The 20679-nt window shown below is 33.2% G+C and overlaps 4 protein-coding genes, 1 long non-coding RNA gene and 1 other non-coding gene across 7 annotated transcripts; 2 read left to right on the top strand and 4 right to left on the bottom strand.

Moving 5' to 3' along the window:
* Positions 1–510: 510 nt before the first annotated feature.
* Positions 511–583, bottom strand: TRNAA-UGC (transfer RNA alanine (anticodon UGC)). Its single transcript has one exon. It is a non-coding gene; the product is annotated as a tRNA-Ala (tRNA).
* A 926-nt stretch (positions 584–1509) lies between these two features.
* LOC133670214 (uncharacterized) lies at positions 1510–4358 on the bottom strand. The gene is made up of 7 exons (XM_062090730.1): positions 4116–4358; positions 3776–3994; positions 3218–3304; positions 2821–2967; positions 2265–2291; positions 2035–2130; positions 1510–1907 (listed from the first exon to the last, which is right to left on the bottom strand). The coding sequence occupies exons 1-7, from the start codon at positions 4329–4331 to the stop codon at positions 1707–1709; spliced, it is 993 nt and encodes a 330-aa protein (XP_061946714.1). The 5' UTR covers positions 4332–4358; the 3' UTR covers positions 1510–1706.
* Positions 4359–4428: 70 nt separating this feature from the next.
* LOC133670216 (uncharacterized) lies at positions 4429–5925 on the top strand. The gene is made up of 2 exons (XR_009834024.1): positions 4429–4743; positions 5595–5925. It is a non-coding gene; the product is annotated as an uncharacterized LOC133670216 (long non-coding RNA).
* A 190-nt stretch (positions 5926–6115) lies between these two features.
* Positions 6116–7076, bottom strand: LOC133670215 (histone H2AX-like). The gene is made up of 2 exons (XM_062090731.1): positions 6738–7076; positions 6116–6506 (listed from the first exon to the last, which is right to left on the bottom strand). Exons 1-2 carry the CDS (start codon positions 6942–6944, stop codon positions 6285–6287), a joined length of 429 nt encoding a protein of 142 aa, XP_061946715.1. The 5' UTR covers positions 6945–7076; the 3' UTR covers positions 6116–6284.
* Positions 7077–7563: 487 nt separating this feature from the next.
* LOC133670147 (histone H2AX-like) lies at positions 7564–8251 on the bottom strand. Its single transcript, XM_062090639.1, has 2 exons — positions 7974–8251; positions 7564–7892 (listed from the first exon to the last, which is right to left on the bottom strand). Exons 1-2 carry the CDS (start codon positions 8181–8183, stop codon positions 7668–7670), a joined length of 435 nt encoding a protein of 144 aa, XP_061946623.1. The 5' UTR covers positions 8184–8251; the 3' UTR covers positions 7564–7667.
* A 9797-nt stretch (positions 8252–18048) lies between these two features.
* LOC133669771 (gibberellin receptor GID1C) lies at positions 18049–20599 on the top strand. Of its 2 annotated transcripts, none has more exons than XM_062090043.1 (2): positions 18049–18367; positions 19043–20599. In XM_062090043.1, exons 1-2 carry the CDS (start codon positions 18329–18331, stop codon positions 20036–20038), a joined length of 1035 nt encoding a protein of 344 aa, XP_061946027.1. In that variant the 5' UTR covers positions 18049–18328; the 3' UTR covers positions 20039–20599. The 2 variants fall into 2 exon arrangements, with proteins under 2 accessions (XP_061946027.1, XP_061946028.1); XM_062090044.1 differs by lacking the exon at positions 18049–18367 and adding an exon at positions 18388–18605.
* Positions 20600–20679: the final 80 nt, after the last annotated feature.

Here is a 20679-nt window from a genome sequence, read left to right as displayed (position 1 = left end):
GTCCTATGTCACAAAATGCTGGTGAGCTGGAGGCAGATGATTTAGTTGTGGTCTGAAGTGGTGTTTGTTTTTGCAATTTAATAGTGTTTTTTATTATTCTAGAATTTTTTTTGTAGTTTTAAATTATTATTTTTATATGTTTTTTGGATTTTTTTTAATATAATAATATAAAAAATAAATTTTAAAATAAAAAAAATTATTTTAATATATTTTTAAATAAAAAACATTTTAAAAAATAACTTTTATATTTTGAAATTAGCTATCCCAAGTTCTTTTATTCGCAATGCCCCTTGCCATGGAGAATGAAAAGAGGTGTACGTACTTCAATCTTTGATAATTTTCCATCTTTATATCCTTTAGGTACCATTTAATTATTGTTTTTATCCTTTATATATATATATATATATATATATATATATATATAATACATTTTCAACTAAAAAATAATAATAAACACGTCATTAAACTGAATTATGGCTGGGTAAGGCGTTTAAACGGAAAAAAATCAGATGGAGATGCAGGGGATCGAACCCTGTACCTCTCGCATGCAAAGCGAGCGCTCTACCATTTGAGCTACATCCCCGTTTCGTATATTTTGAACAGTTAAATATAGTTTATAATTAATTAATGCAAAACAGTTGAAGATAATTTATATACCTCAACAGAGTTGTGAAAGAAGCCCTCGCCAAGCATTTTTTCCTTGGCAACGACCTGAGTATCTTCAAGGGGGATATCCGGAAAAGGGATTTTCATTTGCTTTCCGGACGCTTTGCTTCGCTGCTCATCCTACCGGGATATCATCGGCCCAGTAATCAAGAATTTTCTGGCTTTAGATGTTTCTAAGTCAACTGCTATCGTTATGGCAGACTCATGGTTGGATTCTGACATTAGGAGGCATGAAGAAGGGAAAGGACAACTTCCTCGGAAATTTCCAGAGGAAGTAGGGAATTTTCAAATCTTTAGTCGTTTTTGTGGTTTAACATAGTTGACTTTTCCTTCTTTTTCCCATCGGGTTATAAAAAGGGCCTAATCATGTATGAATAAGAAAAGCAAAATTATATGATAACGACCTCATTTGTTGTGGTGTTTGTGAGACAGAGGCTGGCATGGTAGCTAAAGAATCCAGGCAACAATAGAGAAACAATGGCAAGAAACACCATCAGAAGTAATTGAGTGCTGTACGAGCTCAGCAGCCACTGTGAACACCAGAAAACTAATAATGAAGGTGAAAAATTAAAACAGAAATTTGAAGTTTCAACATCATTCCATGAAATTTAAAACAAAACATTATCAAAAAATTGAAGCAACACAGTATTACAGCAATGCTGGCAACAGAACCTGAAGCATACCTATTTCTGTTACGAGTTCCAGCGAAGAAACAAGGAAACCAGTAACCAGTTGCAACAACTTCTAAGAGCAAGTTTGACTATGAAAACAATTAAATTATCAGTAGAAAAGGTTTGTTTTTTTTTTCTAATTTTCTTTTATTTAAGTTTGGAAACTGGCATGTGGGTAAGACAGGATTCAAAGCCCATTGACATAGAACTATGAATGGTCTAAATGATTTACAATAAGTATTACAGATAGGAGTCTCTAAATATGAAATCCAGCAAGATGCAGTTTACAAGAGAGGACAAAATTTGTTTAGAAAATGGTTGCGGGGTTGAATTTCCAGGAAGCAACAGTGGCTGTAAACCCAGCGGCAACTAGATATCTGCAGCATCTATATTATCTTCTATAATGCCGATGCAAGATCCTACAGATTTTCCCATTGTCATGGCCTCTGCAAGTTTTGCTCTGGCTCCTTCATGACGACGCAACATTAGGATAGTGTTCAGGACAGACCATCTGACTTGGGAATTTGCTTTCTTTTGAGTGAAGCCTAAGCCCTTGATTAACATATCCAACTGTGCAATAAGCAAATGATAAGGTTCCATAGTTAAAGTCAATATTTGCATATTCCTGAGATTTCTGCATGACGAAACCTGTCATTACAGAACTCCAAAAACGATTAATCTGAGGGTTTGCTCAGACCTTATTTATATCAGCAAGTCCACCCTCGGCGTATCCGAATAAAAGGTACTCGGTCGCTACACCCGCAAGTGCTATACAGGAGAATCTGTTCAGAGTCTAGAAGAACATCCGAAGTCCACATGTAAGAATAATTATCACGTCCAAGGAGCTTAATCAATTCTACAGCAATATTCAATTTTGTATTTCACTCACAAGCAGCAAAATCTGAACTTAAGAAGTCAACTACATACCGTAGCTGATACTTTTCCTGTATTAACCTGTATGCCATGGAAAGTGGAAGAATCAGCAGCAATACCAAGAATAAGTAATTTCAAAATAATGTTCCTTCTGAAACCTGATCAGCGAAAAAGCATGCAGTTTTGTAGCAAACAGCAATTCACAATGTGAGAATTCCAGTAGAAAAATTGTAAGTAAAGTTGATCTGTCAAAACTTTCATACTTCCATAAATTCATAGGTCCTAGATTGTTCAAGTAGCACTACTACTTTGTGTCCACACTTTCCAAAGGGTCCATAATTCTGCTACTTGATAGGCTGGAGCTGGAATAGAACAGTTAAGTATGATTCAGAACCCTTGATTCCTTGCGAAATGCTTATCTAATTGCTGGAGAGCTAAGGCAACTTAAGAAATGCCATGAGCTGACAATAAACAAGAAAATAATACAAGCGACCCATCCACCGCACTAATTAAGATGAATACAACACGATGGAAGCAGTATATGAGACTGTTGAAATGCAGGGTAGTGAAATATCACAGAACAAAATTCAAATCGCAAAAGCCAACCTACTTCTTCAAGAAAATCAAAATCCACAAAAGCAGTCCCTGCTTGAACATTGAAAGATCCATCCTTCTGTAAAGCTTCCAGGCTTGTAAGTGTATAACCTCTTGGAAGGATGCCCACCATGTAGGCAATCAGGAAATGGCCAGCTTCATGCTGTAGGCGGAAAAGGGGGGAAATTGGAAAGCAGTTATTTTGTGATATTAGAAACCACTTCCATTAACATGAATTCAGATGTCCATGGATACAGAAGACATGGAGCACTAATAAAAGAATACTTAATATCAGTACTAGTACCCTCTGAGTTGGATCTCTGTGAAAATGTTACACGACTCGAAATAAGCAAGCAGCACAGACTTCAACATCATATATCTGTGTGGACTAATATGAGAGAGAGAGGTCTTACTTGAATAACCCGGTTGTGGTACTTCTGACTGAAGGTGTGCCCAATTGTATCAAGAACCAAGCTGCCAAGACCTCCATTAAAAGACACCTACAAAATCCACTGGATTAGACACTAAAATAACATAGAGGGTGCCAACTTATATTTGTTCAAGACAAGTAAATTTATAGCAGCAATAGACAGTAGACTAGGGGTCTCGGGGATTCTGGTTCAAGTTCTCACTACTTGCTCAGGAAGAACTTTCAAAATTTTATACAAGAAAATAGCGAGGACGTGATCTTTGACAGTACATAAAGGTGCAGGCAGCCAGGCACACCTTCTGCAATAGAGAAACAGAACGAATTTGGAAACAACCTTATCTTTGAAAGCGAGTGGACAAGAAATTAAACCGGCAAATAAATCACAATTACGACCAAATGCATGCAAGTAGGACCAAAACCATGATTATATTTATGCATGCATTGTTAAGGTGAAAATTCAGTATCCAAAGGCTGCCTGCAGTAACATAATAAATAAGGAGATAGGTTTTGAGACAAATTTAGATAAGCATGAGGAACTTACGGAGTCCAAAGTCCACAAAAACAACAACCCCAAGGAGAAAAGGAGGATCTGTTGTGGACTAAACCCAAATGCATTCCATGTAGCAAGCCCTCCAGCAACACCAGCAAGCTGCAGAGTTCTTTCTATAGCACCAAGAGTTGCATCCAAAGGAGATAAAAGTGATCTTGTCTCTATTCCATTTAGCTTCAATTCATCCAATGTGTAAAGCCTTTGTGGTATCTGCACAGTTCATTTACTCATTCAAGGAAGCAAACGGTTCTTTCAACACAGACAGAAAGACAAAAGCACCACCACAACTAGAAGTAAAAACAGAAGGGTGAGAAACTTTTTGGTGCCCAACCTGCCTTCCAGCACCAAAACATCTAAGCCCACCGGGCTTCCCTTGCAAATCCTTGACAAGAGAGAGTGCTGCTCTTTCATCACCCTTACTTAGCTCCTTGTCCACTTGCTCCAAAACTTGCTGTCTTTGTACACCAACTGAAGAACCCACAATTTTTTTAGAGCAGAATCTCAATCTTGGAGAAACTAAACCTGTGTAATACACTACTGTGCCCATTCAAGACAGTTTTTTTATAAAAAAAAAAATGAATGACACAAAATGAAAACCTTTTTATACCTCAAAATGCAATGTTTTTAATTGTCAGCCACACAAACGGGATATAACTCCATCACCTAAAACGACATCGTTTGATACTTTTCGACTACTATACAACTCGACCGACCGGTGCCTTTATTTTCTTAGAAATCAAACAGACAAGCTAGCAAAACCCATTAAAGAAATGAAATTTCCGAGACAGGTCCGGATAGAGAAATCAGATTTTACGACGTCGTATGGCAGAGTTATCCTCTTCAATTTTAATAAAAAGATTGGATTTTAAGCTCTCAAGAGGCAATTTCAAGTCATCTCTCACCTCATGCAAATGCAAGGCAAACCTGGTGGCCTCAGTGAATTTGGAGCTGCCAAAAAAGTACCTGTCTCTCTCTATTTGTAAAACATTTTTTTATTTCAAATGTTCTAGTTAAGATTTTGTCGGGAAATTTAATTATTCAAGGATCCGTTAATCATTTGGTGATAGCTTTGCTGGTTGTTTCATGTAATTCATACTTTGAGATCGAATCATTAATTTTTAGCGATCCATCGTATTAATTGTATGTTTACCCAAGATGGTTTTTTGGCGTGATTATCTTTCACAGGATCAGCTAAGAAAACATGAAAGCTCAATGCATGTTGAATTCAGGGAGTCTACCTGTGGAGAAGATCATTTTTTCTATGTCTGCAATAGGACAAACTTGGTTTCCTTCTTTAGTACCTCTACCATTGTCGAACTTGTCCAGAAACTAAAACATGTTGAGAAAATACAGCCGCAATGCTGTAATATTTTCATCTGTTGCTAGTAATATCTTTGATACTCTGTGTTACCAGATACTCTGGAGCAAGTTTTTATCTTGTGATGTCAGGGGGGATTTCATGGAACTGCTTTGAAATTTTAGAGGGAAAAGCATCTCAAACTTGAAAAACTTTCAAGACGGATATAGACAATACGAATGTAGATAAAAACAATTGAATACGCTCATAGAGAAGCTAGATTGACTTGGCTTTCGTTGAATATTTGGTAAATAAAAACAATTAAGCTTAAACAGCTTGATTGGCTAGCAATCCAAATTCAAGTTCAAGTAATTCTATTTTAATTATGATTTTAGAAATGCTCAGTATTCCCAACAAACTAACTCTGCACACCCTCATTCATATCATACTTGTAGCATGGGTTTCTTTCTTTCCTCCTGCAGTCTCTGAACATGTTTTCTTGCATAATATTAGGAGGATTTGTGGCAGAGCACCTGGTTTTTGGAAGCTCAGAAGGCCTTCATTCTGAAGTTGCGAAGGTTAGGCTGGATTCTTTATTACTATTTTGCAATTATGCAACAGCTTGGTAGAGCAGTGAAATGGTTGGCCCTCTCAGAGAGGGAAGCAAACTTTCACCCTAAACACTGTCTTTATCTTGAATCGTCATCTCGAAGCTAGATCCCGATTTGTATAGGCTATGACACGGGAAGCTGGCTTCTGTAATGATGAGAATGCCATGGATGGAAAGGAAGTTCTAGGCAAGTTGCCTCGATCCCATTAATTTTGCATTTGCATTTCTGTAAAACATTCCTTCCGTCTTACAGTAATGGTTTTCACCGATCATGGATGAGCGGTCGGGTGAAACTAAAAACGAGTGGAGTGAACAAGCAGCATATAGCTTCAAAAGGATTGAAGAAACTATGTTGTAAAACTAAGAATTGCTTGCCCACAAGTCATAGGGCTTTCCAAACAACAATCGCAGCAGAAGAGGAGCATTTAAAACGAGAAAAGAGCAGTTCCATTAGATGTAGATTCCAAAAAGCCTCAGGTTTACCAAAACCATACAGCAGAGTAAAACCCCACGTAGCCAGGACATCAAAAAGAATATAATACAGACTGTGGAAACCCTAATAACACCCAGAAAACTACAGGCAATATCAAAGCCTAAAACTCCTGAGAAGCAGATCCAATGTCACCCTTTCCTTTGCCCATCTTCTTGGGAAGAAGTGTCTGGTGAATATTAGGCAAAACACCTCCATTAGCAATTGTAACTGACCCCAATAGCTTGCTTAATTCCTCGTCGTTCCTTACTGCAAGCTGAATGTGCCTTGGCACTATACGATTCTTCTTATTATCTCTCGCTGCATTCCCAGCTAACTCAAGCACCTAATCAAAATCGAACACCCGTTTCAAATAATTTATTAACAAATTAAAGTCTGATCTATTAATTAATTATGAATTAATAACACAAAACAATTGCAAGAGGAAAAAACCAATATTTTCAAATAAATTAGATAAGAGATTTTGTTTTGACCCAAAATCAATAAACAGAAGAAAATGACCCAACAACCCCATTGAAAAAACAGCTCAAAAGTCCAAAAGGTAAAGAAAACGGACCTCGGCAGCGAGATACTCGAGGACAGCGGCGAGATAGACAGGAGCACCAGCACCAACACGTTCAGCATATTTACCAGCCTTCAAAAACCTAGCAATCCTCCCTACTGGAAATTGCAACCCTGCTTTCTGTGATCTCGACACGGACTTAGATGCCTTTGGTTTTCCTCTTCCTCCCTTAGTAGACGCGCCTCCTTCCTTCGAACTCATCTTGAAATCAAATGATTTTACCAAAATACAACGCTGTAAAACCCTAACCCTAGTTTTGGTCCTAGAGAGTAGAGGAGAAATGAGAGGTGATTTTGATTGTTGGGGTGGTGGTGGTGGTGGTGGTGGTGGTGTTTGCTTATATAAGGAGAGGAGGTATGATCTGATTGGTGGGTTCAGGTATACTGGGATCGATGACGTGGCTTATGTTTTAACTCTCGCGGCGCGAAATTGAATTTTTTGTTTTTGATTTCCGCTTTTTTTTAATGGCATTTGTTGGGCTTTTGGGCTTTGCTTTGGTGGCCTAATATAAATTATGTGGAGATTTATTATTTTGATAAAACTTCTAATGTTTTTTATGCAATATCATAATTTAAAAAAAAATAGAATACTAATTCCAAATAATTAGTTGGGCTTTTGGGCTTTGCTTTGTTGGCCTAATATAAATTATGTGGAGCTTTATTATTTTGATAAAATTTCTAGTGTTTTTTATGTATTATCATAATTTTTTAAAAAAAATAGAATTGAATAATTATACTAATTCCACATAATTAATATAATTATATTGATTAATTAATAAAACAATTATATTAATTCAAAATCAAAGCAGAGAAGGGCAGGATGCCAAGCAACTAAATGTTTAATTTCATTAGACAACTCAAAAAATACACAGAAAAACCCTAAGGAATGTATATGACAACCTATAGCACATCCTAATCAAAAGCCCTAAAACTCCTGAGAAGCTGATCCAATGTCACCGCCCTTCCCTTTGCCAGCCTTCTTAGGAAGCAGATTCTGGTTAATGTTAGGCAAAACACCTCCATTTGCAATTGTAACCGACCCCAACAGCTTCCCCAACTCCTCATCATTCCTCACTGCAAGCTGGATGTGCCTCGGTATGATCCGGTTCTTCTTGTTATCTCTCGCAGCATTCCCAGCAAGCTCAAGAACCTGAAACCCCAGAACACAAATCAGAACCCGTGATTAAAAACAAGTTTAGAGAGCCGGTTAGAGAAGTTAAGGGAAACGAACCTCGGCAGCGAGGTATTCAAGGACAGCGGAGAGGTAGACAGGAGATCCAGCACCAAGACGTTCAGCATACTTTCCGGTTTTTAAAAACCTTGCAATCCTTCCCACTGGGAACTGTAGCCCTGCCTTCTGGGACCTTGACACCGCCTTGGAGGCCTTTGGCTTTCCTCTCCCTCCCCTTGTAGAAGCTGCTGCTGCTCCTTTTGAGCTCATTTTCACGCAAAAATCAGAGAAATGTTTTTTTTCTTCGCTGGGAGGAGAAGTATTCGTGTGGCATGGGGTTGGTGACGGGGCTTTGTTCATATAGGAAGAGAAGGTGTGGTTTGATTGGCGGGTATGGATTTGCGAGGATTGATGACGTGGATGAGGTGTTTTAAATTCGCGGCGGGAAATAGATTGCTTTTCCGCTTTTGTTTTATATGTTTGAAAAGCTTGAAATTTGTGTGTTAGTGGGCCCTGCAATCGAAGTCAGGGTAGCAGGGCAGCTTCCTTTTGATAATTAACGGTTTAGTATGAAATTAAGGTATTTTAAATAATATTTATAAGGGGAGTTATATGAAAACCCTCGACATAATCTTCATTAATAAATTTTAATTATAAGAGCACGTGCTCCAATAACAAACTTAAATATTGGTATTATAAAAATCAAATATTGCTCTTGTGCTCGTATTTAAAATATTACAGTTCATATACTGTTGGGCTTTCACGCTCTATATGTATGGGCTAAAATAAGCCTTTTAGCAGATACTGCTGAGAAACACCATCTGAGGCCTTTGCCCGTGAAAATCCCAAAGTGGTCACTCTTGAAATCCCATTATCCAATCTTGTAAAGGGCTGATGCCATCGGATCAATCCCACCACAAAATCATTTTAAGTAAGAATTCCAATGATTTCTCGAGTTCACCCGATTGAGTTTTATATGATTTGGTTAGGTTAATTGGTTTCAATGTGATTGATCAATATTTAAAATAATTTAAAAAAACTTAATTCCAACCAAATTTGATTGATATGTTAGTAATTAACCTAGTTGGCATAGCTAGTTTGATGAAATTCTATTTTTTTTATTTTTTTTATCAATATGGGTATCTGAATCAGCTTATTTGCACCTCAACTAATTTCACGGATCCTGAAGTTAAAAATCATGTAAGTATCCAGTGGTCTTGAGATTTATAAGACTTGAACTAATGATTTTTAAAGAGCAAACCTATAACTTAATCGATTAAACTACATTCTTTAAAATTAATAATTCTATTTATTTACAGGATGATGTAAGACGTGATGTATTTGAAAGGATTTAGCTGATTAATGTACGCTGTAATTTTTCATAAGTTTCACCGGAAAAAAAAAAAAAAAAAGTAGAGATCTATTACTTTCATATTATAATAATTAAGAAAAAATCAAGTCAATGCGAAACACAATAATTACGGTCTTCTCGCTGTCGAGATAGAGGGAGGAGGGAGAGAAAGCCAAGAATACAGAACAAGACAAAAGAGATTAAAGCAGGATGGAGAGGCTGAGGTGTTGAGCTTTGGTCCATACATAAAAGACATATAAAGAGAACACTGTCTTGTCAAGAGTGTGTTCGTTTTTACGACCCAAAAAAACATTTTTAATTTAATATTTTTGTATAATCTAAGAATAAATTTAAAAACACTAGCTAGGTTGCGGCTGGAGGGAGGAGAGGGAGGAGGAGGAGGAGAGCGGGCGATATTTCTGGAGTCCAAGTGCTGAGCCACAAGAAAACAAAGAGTGTTGCTGGTTGTTGACCCAACCCCTAATGCTTCCAAAACTCATTGTGGACTGTGGGCTTCATAATAATAGTGAAGTCCCCCATGATAGCGAGCTTCATCGATGGTGACTTCAGATTATTAACTTGCTATATCAAGGCAGAGCTTGGAGGCGTGGCAAAGGCGTAGCCACCTTCATTTGGGACGTCAAAATGACATAATATCAATTAGTGGAGTGCGCTTGTATTTCATTTCCTTTTATTTTCTAGATTAAAATTATTAAATTATTCAAATAGTATCGATTTGATTTTTTTTCATGCTGAACACACCTCGGCACATATAAAAATACAATCCATTTTAAATTTGATAAATGCGTTACTATATTAAACTTTGCAATGACAAAAGAGTTATCGAAGAGGAGTGTATTGCTATTTATTTTAAGGATTGTTTTTTTTTTAATTTTAAGAGTGTTTTTAAAAAATTAAATTTTACTTGATATTTATATTATTGTTAATTTTAAGGTCTCTGTAGATTAGTTGAAATACACGTAAACTAGAGTGGATATTCGTAATTAATATAAAAAAAGTGATTTTAAAATGTGTTAGTACTTTGAAAACTTATAATTAAATACAAGAAATACATCTTCGTTGCCAAACTATTCTAATTTCCATCCAATTAATTAACATAAAAATAAATAAAATTGCCATCCAAAATTGCCCACCACGGAAATAATATTATTATTTTTTTTTACATTAGAGCAAAACTTTGTGCAAGTTGTATAAAGTTGCAACTTTCTCAAAGTACTCAACGGTGTACTTTTTCATTGCAAAGGGAGGACACAAGCACCTTTTTATTTTATTTTTCTCTTCTGGAAATATTAATAATAATAAATAAATAAACAATTGATTGCCTTGTCAAGATTAAATGAACGGTGGACACCCAGATTCTCTCCCTTTTGTAGTCCACACCTTACAAATCATCTTTTCTTGATTGATCATGGAATCATGGAATCCCAAGATTAAACTTGCTATTATTAATATAACCCAATTGACTTTATTAATGTTTAATTTAATTTTTTTAATATAATATCGTTCTAGATTTTTTAAAAAAAATAATCTTAAATCAATATCTTTTTTAATTAGTCTAGGAAAATTCAGATTAGATCTTAATAATTATGATGACAATAGATCAGACGTGGTGAGAATAATTTAGAACATATCCATTGCGTGGGTCCCAAATCCCGTGTCAGCACTTGGTGTTAGAAGCCAAGAAGGGGCTATATTCATATGGATTGGTCACTTGGAGCATTGTAGATCTGGCCACTGGCGTGGGACCACGTGTAGATACCATTCCCTTTTATGACCTACACGTGTAAGATGAATGAGATAGAAGTTTGCCCCTGGTTTGTTTGTTTAAGAAATTCAACTCCTTTTCTTCTGTCTCTCTCAATAATCAATGAAGCCAGCTTTCACAAGTGTTAATTACTTTTCATTTATTATTTATGTTCGACTTTTTCTGAAAAGAAAGTAGTTCTTTCTATTTATTTAGAAATTATTAAATTAAATTATTTTTTATGGAAAATAAAATAGACACGGCGATCCTCTGACCAATACTGTGATATTTTTAAGATATTTTAAAAAAGATATTGTAGATGGAAATAAATAATAACGTGGGATAATCACTTGAAAATGCAACTGAATCAAGTAAATTTTTTTAATTTTTTGGAGATTTATTTTTCCTTTGAATCCCCTTTTCACTTGATTAATCAATAAAAAAAAATTATATTTTTGTCAATGAACCGGTTTTGCAATAACTCCAGTGCCTTCTATAGATATTAGATCATCGGTTAGCGTTACGGTGCGTATTTCATTTATTTTTTTTATCTAAAAAGATATTCAGGTTTTGTTAATATATTTTCAATTTAAAAAATAATTTGTATAAGGATTAAAATTCGATTAACTTAATAGATTTAAAAATAAAATATGGTTTGATTAAAGATAATATTTTAAAAAAACAAAAATACTAAGAAGACAACATATTGAACTGACCGAATCAACCATGGTTAAACTTCTAAAACCATAATATGAGTAATGAGATCGTGATAACCCTTTAAAAAACACATCGGGATAAATTATGAAGCTTAATTATGAACCAACTCAATATTGAATGATAAAATTAAAAAAAAATATAACAAAAAAAGGCTAAGTCAATCCGGATTGGCCTGTCAAACATGCAACCTGAGTTATGAGAATGACTTAACCCTATAGAAAGCAAATAAAAACAAATCATAAAACCCAATTTCTGATCAACTCAATTCCTGAATGATGAAATTAAAAATAAAAATGAGCAAAAAAAAGATTCAATTTAACATAGGTTGACTCTCAAAATCCATGACCCAGTCATGAAACTAGAATGATTTTATAAAAAAACAAATTAAAAAAAATTATAAAGATCAATTCTCAATTAAACAAATATTGATTAACATGTTAAATTCGTGACTTTAATCATATTAAGATCAGAATAACCTTATAGATAACAAAAATATGAAATATAGTGCCTAACAAATTCAATATTGAATGCTAAAAATAAAAATAAAAAACAAAAATAAATTATTATTATAATAAAGAGTTGTTTGTGATCATGACTTGAATCAATTCTCTTTCAATTATGTATAGTTATTAAATCTGAATCAATCTCCAAGGTTAATTTGAGAAATTTGTGATCCAAAACTTGATAAGACTAGGTTTTGACTTGATTAAAAAAAATATTAATCTGATTAAACCAGATTGATTTAATAAGTTAATTTATGACTCGGCCAACTGAAAATTCAGTTGGATTAATATTAATAAATTTTAAAAAAATAAAATAATATTTTTTAATTAAAAATAATATTAATATGGTGATCTGGATAAGGTATGTTATCTTAATATATTCATTTGTACCCAATATGAAATTTCTCTGTCATACTTGGCAGTGTACAAGACAAAAACCAAACTGGACGAGATTTGAATCTGTGCTTGTCATGCTTCATGAATGCATTCACAAAAAAACAGCATAATCATACCTGTACGAGTGAGGATTTCTTGTCAAATTACGTGGAGTTTCATGTATCAAACATTATCTCATAGCAATAGAATAATAAGAGAGATCTGGAAACGAGAAAAATTGACAAGAAGAAGAATCATCATGACTCTTGAGAGAAAATGGCAGCCACAACCACAGTGGGAGAAGGAAAGCAGAGGACGATTTTCTTGCTAAAATATCTCCAAACAGGATTTCAAATCGAGAGAGACCGACGAGGCAAGAAGAGATGGTGTTTTTTCCTTTATATACTTACAGACTATGTGTTTGTGTTTGAATAAAATCTTCACTCAAGATCACCACTTTTTTCCCCTTGAATTTATGAACTTGAAAGACTAGTTGATTCTGATCCTCTCGTAAATAGCAAGAAAAAAAAAAAGAAGATATATCCGACCCTTTTAAGCTTTAGCTGGAAGCCTGGAAGTTTCTCCATTTGGCTGGGAGATAAAACTGTTTGTGACTTGAAGTTGCTGTGTAGATATTATCCTCCACTCTAGTATTTTAATGCAGGATTGAAAGTTGCTCCTCGTCGGAGGAAGGATTCAATGCACCTTTTAAGAGTGATTTTTAACCTGTTTTCTATTAAATGTTTTTTTTAATTATTATTTTTTAATCATTTTGATATACTGATGTCAAAAATAAATTTTTAAAAATAAAAAAATATTATCATAATATTTTTCTAAATGAAAAAAAATTTAAAAAACAATTACTAATACACTTTCAAACACTCTCAAATAGGGATGAGTCAAAAAACTGAAAAACTGATCAAACCATAAATAAATAACCAAAAAAACTGAACCATGAAAAAAATCGATTAAAAATTTGAAAAAACCAACTAGTTTTTGTCTTAAAAAATTGAACCGAACCTTGTTGGTTTGAGTCGGCTTCGGTTTTTTTAAAAAAATTCGGTTTAGTTATTTTTTTTAATAAAAACCAAACCGAATCAAAAATGATTACCCCTACCCTCAAAATATTAACCTAATCAACAACTTGTAAAAGGTATAGTATAAATGATAAGATCCATAACAAAAAAAAAAAATTATAGGCTTTGCCTAACATGTGATTGGGCCTTAGCCCAATCACTAGACGGATCAGCCAAGCTATTTGGTCTTCATATTTTTATTGGAGAATGAAATTATTAATTTACCCTTAAAATAAACTAAGTCAAATGACTTTTTCACTTTTCATCTTTTTTTTCATATAATGGAATTACTAAACTATCTTTGTAGTTTTATTTTTTTTTACTTGCATGCAAGAGTGTTTTTGTCATTTAATTATGATTTTGTTTTTGTAACTATCAAATAGAGTCAGAGGTAAGCAGGTCTTTCAATGTATTTAAAATATATTTTAAAAAAAATAACTAAAATAAACAACGATAAGGGAAAAGAGCTTGCACCATTGAAGCGGTGCGTGTGAGCTTCTTTAATGGTTAAACATTACCTTCTATTGATGACAAAACGTGTGTCAACAGTGGATCGACGATGTGGTGCTAATAAATTTTTCTTCTTCTTCTCATTATTTTCTCTCTCTTCTCCTTAGCAAAATACAAAAGTTTTATTTTATTTATTTTTTATACAGTTTGATCATTGTTTTTTATTGCTATTTATCTATTATCTTTTGTATTTTTATTTTTTTAATTTTGTCTCTCATCATCTAGTTTCATTTATTTTTGTATATTATATCTGGTTCTCATTCTTTTATTTATATTTATTTATTACTATTTTCCTTGTTGAATTTTATTTTTAATTTCATCCCTCAATATTTAATTTTAACTTGTTTTGATGTCAAATTTAGTCATTTTTTATTGCTATTTGTTTTGTTTTGGGTCAATTTTGATTGCTTTTTTTTTATCAATTTCATCTCTTAGTATTCCGTGATTAAGTATTTCATTATTTTTAGGATTTTTTTTCTGTAAGATTAGTCATGGGCTCATGATTAGAGTCACGAGTCTAAAATATTAACACAAGTTGACTTTTGTTTTTCTTAGGTTCTTATTAAATTTCATGTTTTTCTCATCTCATCTTTCAATGTTTAATTTATTAGAAATTAGTATTCGTATTTGTTTTGTTTTTTTGCTTTTATTTTTCTATGATATTATCATAATCTTATGCCTATAGTAACATGGTTGACAACTTAACCTGGTTTGAATCATGTTTTTTTTTTATTTTTTTAATCTTGCCCTCGAGATTAAATTGTTTAATAATTAAGATTTATTTTATTCAATTTATTTTTGATAAAGTTAGCTCGATATATTAATCAGGTCTCATATTTGTCATGCTAACTTAAATAATCTTGAATTGTTTTTTTTTTATCTTTAATCTTTGTTGTTTCTTTGTTATTGATGTATATTTTTATTTATATTATTTATATTATATAAATTTAATCAAATTAATTATTGTTTTTAATATTATTTTTTACTGTAAAAAATATCCAGACTAGCCCATGACATAGCATGTACCTACTATCTAATAATCACTGCCGACCACCGCTTCATTTATCATGGTTGTCAAATATCACTCGTAGTTGTTTTTTAAAAAAATACCCGACCCTTTAAGCTGCTTGTGAGAAATAAAACTGCTTGTGGCTTGAAGTTGCTGTGTAGATATTATCCTCCACTCTAGTATTTTAATGCAGGATTGAAAGTTGCTCCTCGTCGGAGGAAGGATTCAATGCACCGTTTGACAGTGAATTTTAATATATTTTTCATTAAATTTTAATTTTTTTAGTATTTTTAAATCATTTTAATACACTGATATCAAAAATAAATTTTAAAAAATAAAAATATAATATATTGATTTTTTTAAAATAAAAAATACTTTAAAAATCAATTATTAATAAACTTTCAAACATCATTAAAATCTTAATCAGATCAATAACCAGTAAAAAATATAATATAAATGATGAGATTCATGAAAAAAAAAAATTTATGGACTTTGCCTAACATGTGATTGGGCCTCGCTAGACGAAGCAACCAAGCTATTTGGTCTTCGCATTTTTGTTGGATAATGAAACTATTAATTTATCTTTAAAATAAATATAAAAATTACTTTTTTTTTTACATAATGAAATTACTTAACCACCTTGTAACTTCATTTTTTTCAACTTGCATCCAAAAGTGTTTTTATCATTTAATTATGATTTTTTTTGGTGATTATCAAATGAAGTCAGAGGTAATTAGGTATTTTAATGTATTTGAAATATATTTTAAAAGAAAAAATGGTTAAAACATGTAACGGCAAGAGGAAGGGGTTTGCACCATTCATGCGGCACGTGCAAGCTTCTTTTACGGTCAAACATTGCCTTTTACCAATGATAGGGCGCATGTCAGTGGTGGATCGACGATGTGGCGTTAATAGATTTTTTTCTTCTCCTTCTTATTTTCTCTCTCTTCTCCTCAGCAAAATAAAAAAAATTCATTTTATTTGTTTTTTTATACAATTTGATCATTGTTTTTTTATTGCTAGTTATCTATTATCTTTTGTATATCATTTTTTTTCTTTAATTTTGTCTCTTATTATTTGGTTTCATTTATTTTTTATATTATATTTAGTTCTTGTTTTTTTAATTGCTATTTATTTATTACAGTTTTTTTTATTGAATTTTATTTTAAATTTCATCCTTCAAAATTTAATTTTAATTTATTTTGATGTCAAATTTATTCTCTCTTTTTTATTATTCTCTTTTTCTGTTTTAGGTCAATTCTGATTACTCGTACAAACATGGTTATTTTTTACTTAAAGATACTTTTAATAACATAACTCCGAACTTTATAAAATGATAGGATAAAATTTACAATAAAATAAATATAAATACCTTTCAATATGTGATCCCTTAAAAGTGTTTTTTTTTTACGATTTGAATAATACATTTCTCTTCTCCAAAATAACAATATTTTTTAATTAAAATTATACTTAATTATCCATAATTATTATAATTATTAAACAAATGATTAAATTAAAAAAATCAAAATCCCTTTCCATTTACAATATTCAAAAGAGGCAGAAAAATTATATTTGGTTACTCAACTAGTTCATTTTTATGATTTAATTCAAAATTTTATTTATTTTATAATTCAGTTCTTTAATATTAAAAAAAAGATAAAGAGTAATTAAAAACAAAAAGGAGAGATAAAACTATTGGATGAATAAGTTTTAAGCATCAATAACTACAATTTCAACATCCATGGATTTATTTTTAAGAAAGAAACTCAATTAAGGTGATTCATACCTTCAATGATATCTTAAAAAGATAAATCAAGACTTGTTTTTATTTTAATTTATTTGACTTTAACGTTTATCCCGATTAAAATATATTTTATGGTTACAAATGAAGTTTTGGAAGTCCATATATATATATATATATTCATGCTTTTAGGTTAAAGAAATTAAAATCTTGGTCTTTGAGATAATAAAACTTGGAGTCCTATTTTTCAATTGCCGAAGCTACCTCCTACATTGAAAATTGTTGCAATTAAACGACATGTTGTTTTCCTAGGCGAACAACATGTCACCCATTCCATCTCACAATAAATAATAATATGTTATCTACCTTTATTTATAAAAAATAAAATAAAATCATTCACCCCTACTGAAACCAAAAAAAACCCATGCCCAACCTTGAGCTATATAAATTTGTGTGTGGAAACTTATCTTTCTAGTCCTAAACATGTTTGATTTTTTTATAAATAGCGTATGTTATTTTTTTTATATAAATTTTTTTATATAATATTTAGGTAATTTATTTGATTATGCTATAGTTTTCAACTAATATTTTATAATTTATGGTAATACTAACAATTACCTTCTGAATAATACTAACATAGAATAATTAATTATTCTATGTTATAATATTGACCTACTGGTTATTTAAACCGGGAATACAATTATACAAGCTTCAGGCTTGGCTTGCCAAGTGTTCGAGACGGACCCTGTTTGTCCTCACGTGCCTTGGCGCCGGCCGCATGCACTTAAGCTTTCGTAGAGTTCCTTTCTCAAATTTAGTAATTTTTTATATATATATATATATAATTATTCGTTTTGTTTTAAGTTATATTTATTGCGTCATAATCACTAAAAACCCATTCCAGAAATCAAAATTAATTTTTACATCACTGGGTCCCACACAATAGTTATCTTTCGGCCGCTTACTTTTGTCGTCTCTCAAATCCCACTAAACACTCAGTGCGCACTCTACCACTCATGTTCACAAGCCTGCTAAAATGCGCCATAATTCTTATCCTCCACCCCTTACACATTTCTACTTCTCCCTGTGAGATTTACCATTTATTGCTACCATCATTTCTCTCTCTCCCTCCTCAAAATTTGTGAATTTTGCAAAGCTTAAAGGATACCCATTTCATATTTTATGGCCTCTTATAAGCTTTGATAATGAATGCAAGTTATGGTGATTAGAGCTATAAAGATGGAATCTTTCGTGTTTGGTTACACTATGTGAAGTGAGTTTTCAATTGGGCTGGTCTTAAAAAGGATCTAAATTGATATACTAGATTTTGTTTTTTGGATATTGTCTTCAAGAAGGAGTATTAGTTTCATGGCTGGAAGTAATGAAGTCAATCTCAATGAAAGCAAGGTACTCTCTCTGTTTTTTATCCCTCCCTTTGTCTTTTATGTTTTGTACTCTTTTGGTGATCAAAGCTGGTGTCTTTTGATGGGTTTTTTGTGGTGTTTGTGTTTTGGTGGTTTGAAGTTGAAAATCAGCTGGATTCGGAGCGAAATCTAGATGTTTTTGGTGGGGTTTTGAGATTTTGATTCGGTTGGTGAAGGAAAATGGGTTTGGGGTTTATGTTTAAGCATCTTAGATTCTTTAGGTAATATATTGTTTGATATTTTTGGGTTTTATGTTCTTGTTTTTGTGGAAAGAAGGAAGCTTGTTGATTAGTATTAGGGTTTTGGGATGTTTTGTTTTGAAGTTTTATTGGATTCTGAGATCATATAACGGTAGTTTGTTGATAGGTTTCTGTTACAAGTGGAATATCTGATTTCTGGTCTGGAAGTACTGTTTTGGTTATCTAAATTCTAAATGCTGAACTTGGCTTATTAATCTTGGATCAATTTAGTTCAGGGAACATGATTTGGTTTATGGATAAATCTGTTTCTTGTTAGTATGTTTTTCAGTCTCTACTTGCTTGTTTGTTGGTTTTTCTAGTACTTTGTGAAAAATTATCACCATTTATGGTTTATGGCTTGCTATTTTACTATTCGGAATGAAAAAAGTGAAGATTTTGATCCTTTGTTTTCTTAATAGATGGTGGTACCCCTGAATACATGGGTCCTCATATCAAATTTCAAGCTGGCTTACAATCTTCTTCGTCGTCCTGATGGGACTTTCAACCGCCACTTGGCAGAGTTCCTTGACCGGAAAGTTCCTGCCAACGCAAATGCAGTTGATGGGGTTTTCTCATTTGATGTTATCATTGACCGTGGGACTAGTCTTCTTAGCCGGATCTATCGACAGGCTGATGCGCAAGTATCACAACCAAATATTGTTGACCTTGAGAAGCCTGTCAACTTGGATGTTGTCCCTGTCATAATCTTCTTTCATGGTGGAAGCTTTGCTCACTCTTCTGCAAACAGTGCTATATATGATACACTCTGTCGCCGCCTGGTGGGCCTTTGCAAGGCTGTGGTAGTGTCTGTGAATTATAGGCGTGCACCTGAAAATCGATACCCATGTGCTTATGATGATGGATGGACTGCTCTGAAGTGGGTTAATTCAAGGGTATGGCTCCAGAGTAAGAAAGATTCTAAAGTTCATATATACTTGGCTGGGGATAGCTCTGGTGGTAACATTGTTCACCATGTTGCTTCAAGAGCAGTAGAATCAGGAATTGAAGTATTGGGCAACATACTGCTGAACCCAATGTTTGGTGGGAAAGAGAGAACAGAATCGGAGAAGCGATTAGATGGCAAATATTTTGTAACTCTCCAGGACCGAGATTGGTACTGGAGAGCATTTCTTCCTGAAGGAGAAGATAGGGACCATCCAGCATGTAATCCATTTGGTCCAAAAGGTAAAAGCCTTGAGGGAATGAAATTCCCCAAGAGTCTTGTTGTGGTGGCTGGTTTAGATCTTGTTCAGGACTGGCAATTGGCATATGCTGAAGGTCTCAAGAAGGCTGGTCAAGATGTGAAACTTTTATATCTGGAGCAAGCAACAATAGGGTTCTACTTGTTACCCAATAACAATCACTTCCATACAGTGATGAATGAGATAAGTGAATTTGTGAGTCCTAACTGTTAATAGGGTTAACTATACCAACTGGAAGCCATACTTGACCGAAGCTTGACGATTCCTCTTTGGCTAATTACGTGTTGTTTGCTGTTTATATGATTGTGTAGTGTTAGTACTTTCTGTTTTATTGATCATACGTTGTTGCATTCTGCTACTCTAAGGTCCGGTTCTTCAAGTTTCTGAAACATCTGGGTTCTGTTATCGGGTGCAGAAGGTGGTTCAGCATCTAGCTTGTTCGGAATATGTTCTGTTATATATCCATTTTCCTGAACTCGAGTGGTGTAGTTTTTGAAGCTTTAGTAGCAGTGGGGGGCTGTCTCACTCAGTTTCACAGACCTACCACATTTAAGGTTACCCTTTCTGACTTCCAGCCCCAAAGGAGAGGAAGACAGAACTACTGAGTTTATATTTGGTGGCTGATCCATTGCGGTCTATGGGTCGAAACCTCACTAATGTTATATGGCTAATTTTAGAACATGGATAGGAAGAAAGTCCATGGTACTGTGATCCTGTATGTTTATAGATATGATTTAGTATATATAAAGGTGTTTGCTTATCTTTTCTTTCTCACTCGATTTTGCCTTTTCCTTTTTGTCATGTATTGTTCTCTTTGATTTCTTCTTCTTCATCACCTTCTACTGGCAACTGTA

Source organism: Populus nigra, chromosome 12 (genome assembly GCF_951802175.1).
Source record: "Populus nigra chromosome 12, ddPopNigr1.1, whole genome shotgun sequence".
NCBI lineage: Eukaryota > Viridiplantae > Streptophyta > Magnoliopsida > Malpighiales > Salicaceae > Populus > Populus nigra.
Note: the sequence above shows the minus strand (reverse complement) of the source record. Positions and strands in the feature narration are given on the sequence as shown.

What these genes read in the sequence shown, in the direction of transcription:
- LOC133670214 (XM_062090730.1), bottom strand. Translation starts at nt 4,331, where the DNA reads ATGGGCACAGTAGTGTATTACACAGGTTTAGTTTCTCCAAGATTGAGA. An exon ending in GTTTTGGTGCTGGAAGGCAG is followed by an intron (nt 3,995 to 4,115) that starts GTTGGGCACCAA and finishes TGAACTGTGCAG; the next exon opens with ATACCACAAAGGCTTTACAC. An exon ending in ACCACAACCGGGTTATTCAA is followed by an intron (nt 2,968 to 3,217) that starts GTAAGACCTCTC and finishes TTCCGCCTACAG; the next exon opens with CATGAAGCTGGCCATTTCCT.
- LOC133670147 (XM_062090639.1), bottom strand. Translation starts at nt 8,183, where the DNA reads ATGAGCTCAAAAGGAGCAGCAGCAGCTTCTACAAGGGGAGGGAGAGGA. An exon ending in TTGAATACCTCGCTGCCGAG is followed by an intron (nt 7,893 to 7,973) that starts GTTCGTTTCCCT and finishes CTGGGGTTTCAG; the next exon opens with GTTCTTGAGCTTGCTGGGAA.
- LOC133669771 (XM_062090043.1), top strand. Translation starts at nt 18,329, where the DNA reads ATGGCTGGAAGTAATGAAGTCAATCTCAATGAAAGCAAG. An exon ending in TCAATCTCAATGAAAGCAAG is followed by an intron (nt 18,368 to 19,042) that starts GTACTCTCTCTG and finishes TTTTCTTAATAG; the next exon opens with ATGGTGGTACCCCTGAATAC.
- LOC133670215 (XM_062090731.1), bottom strand. Translation starts at nt 6,944, where the DNA reads ATGAGTTCGAAGGAAGGAGGCGCGTCTACTAAGGGAGGAAGAGGAAAA. An exon ending in TCGAGTATCTCGCTGCCGAG is followed by an intron (nt 6,507 to 6,737) that starts GTCCGTTTTCTT and finishes GATTTTGATTAG; the next exon opens with GTGCTTGAGTTAGCTGGGAA.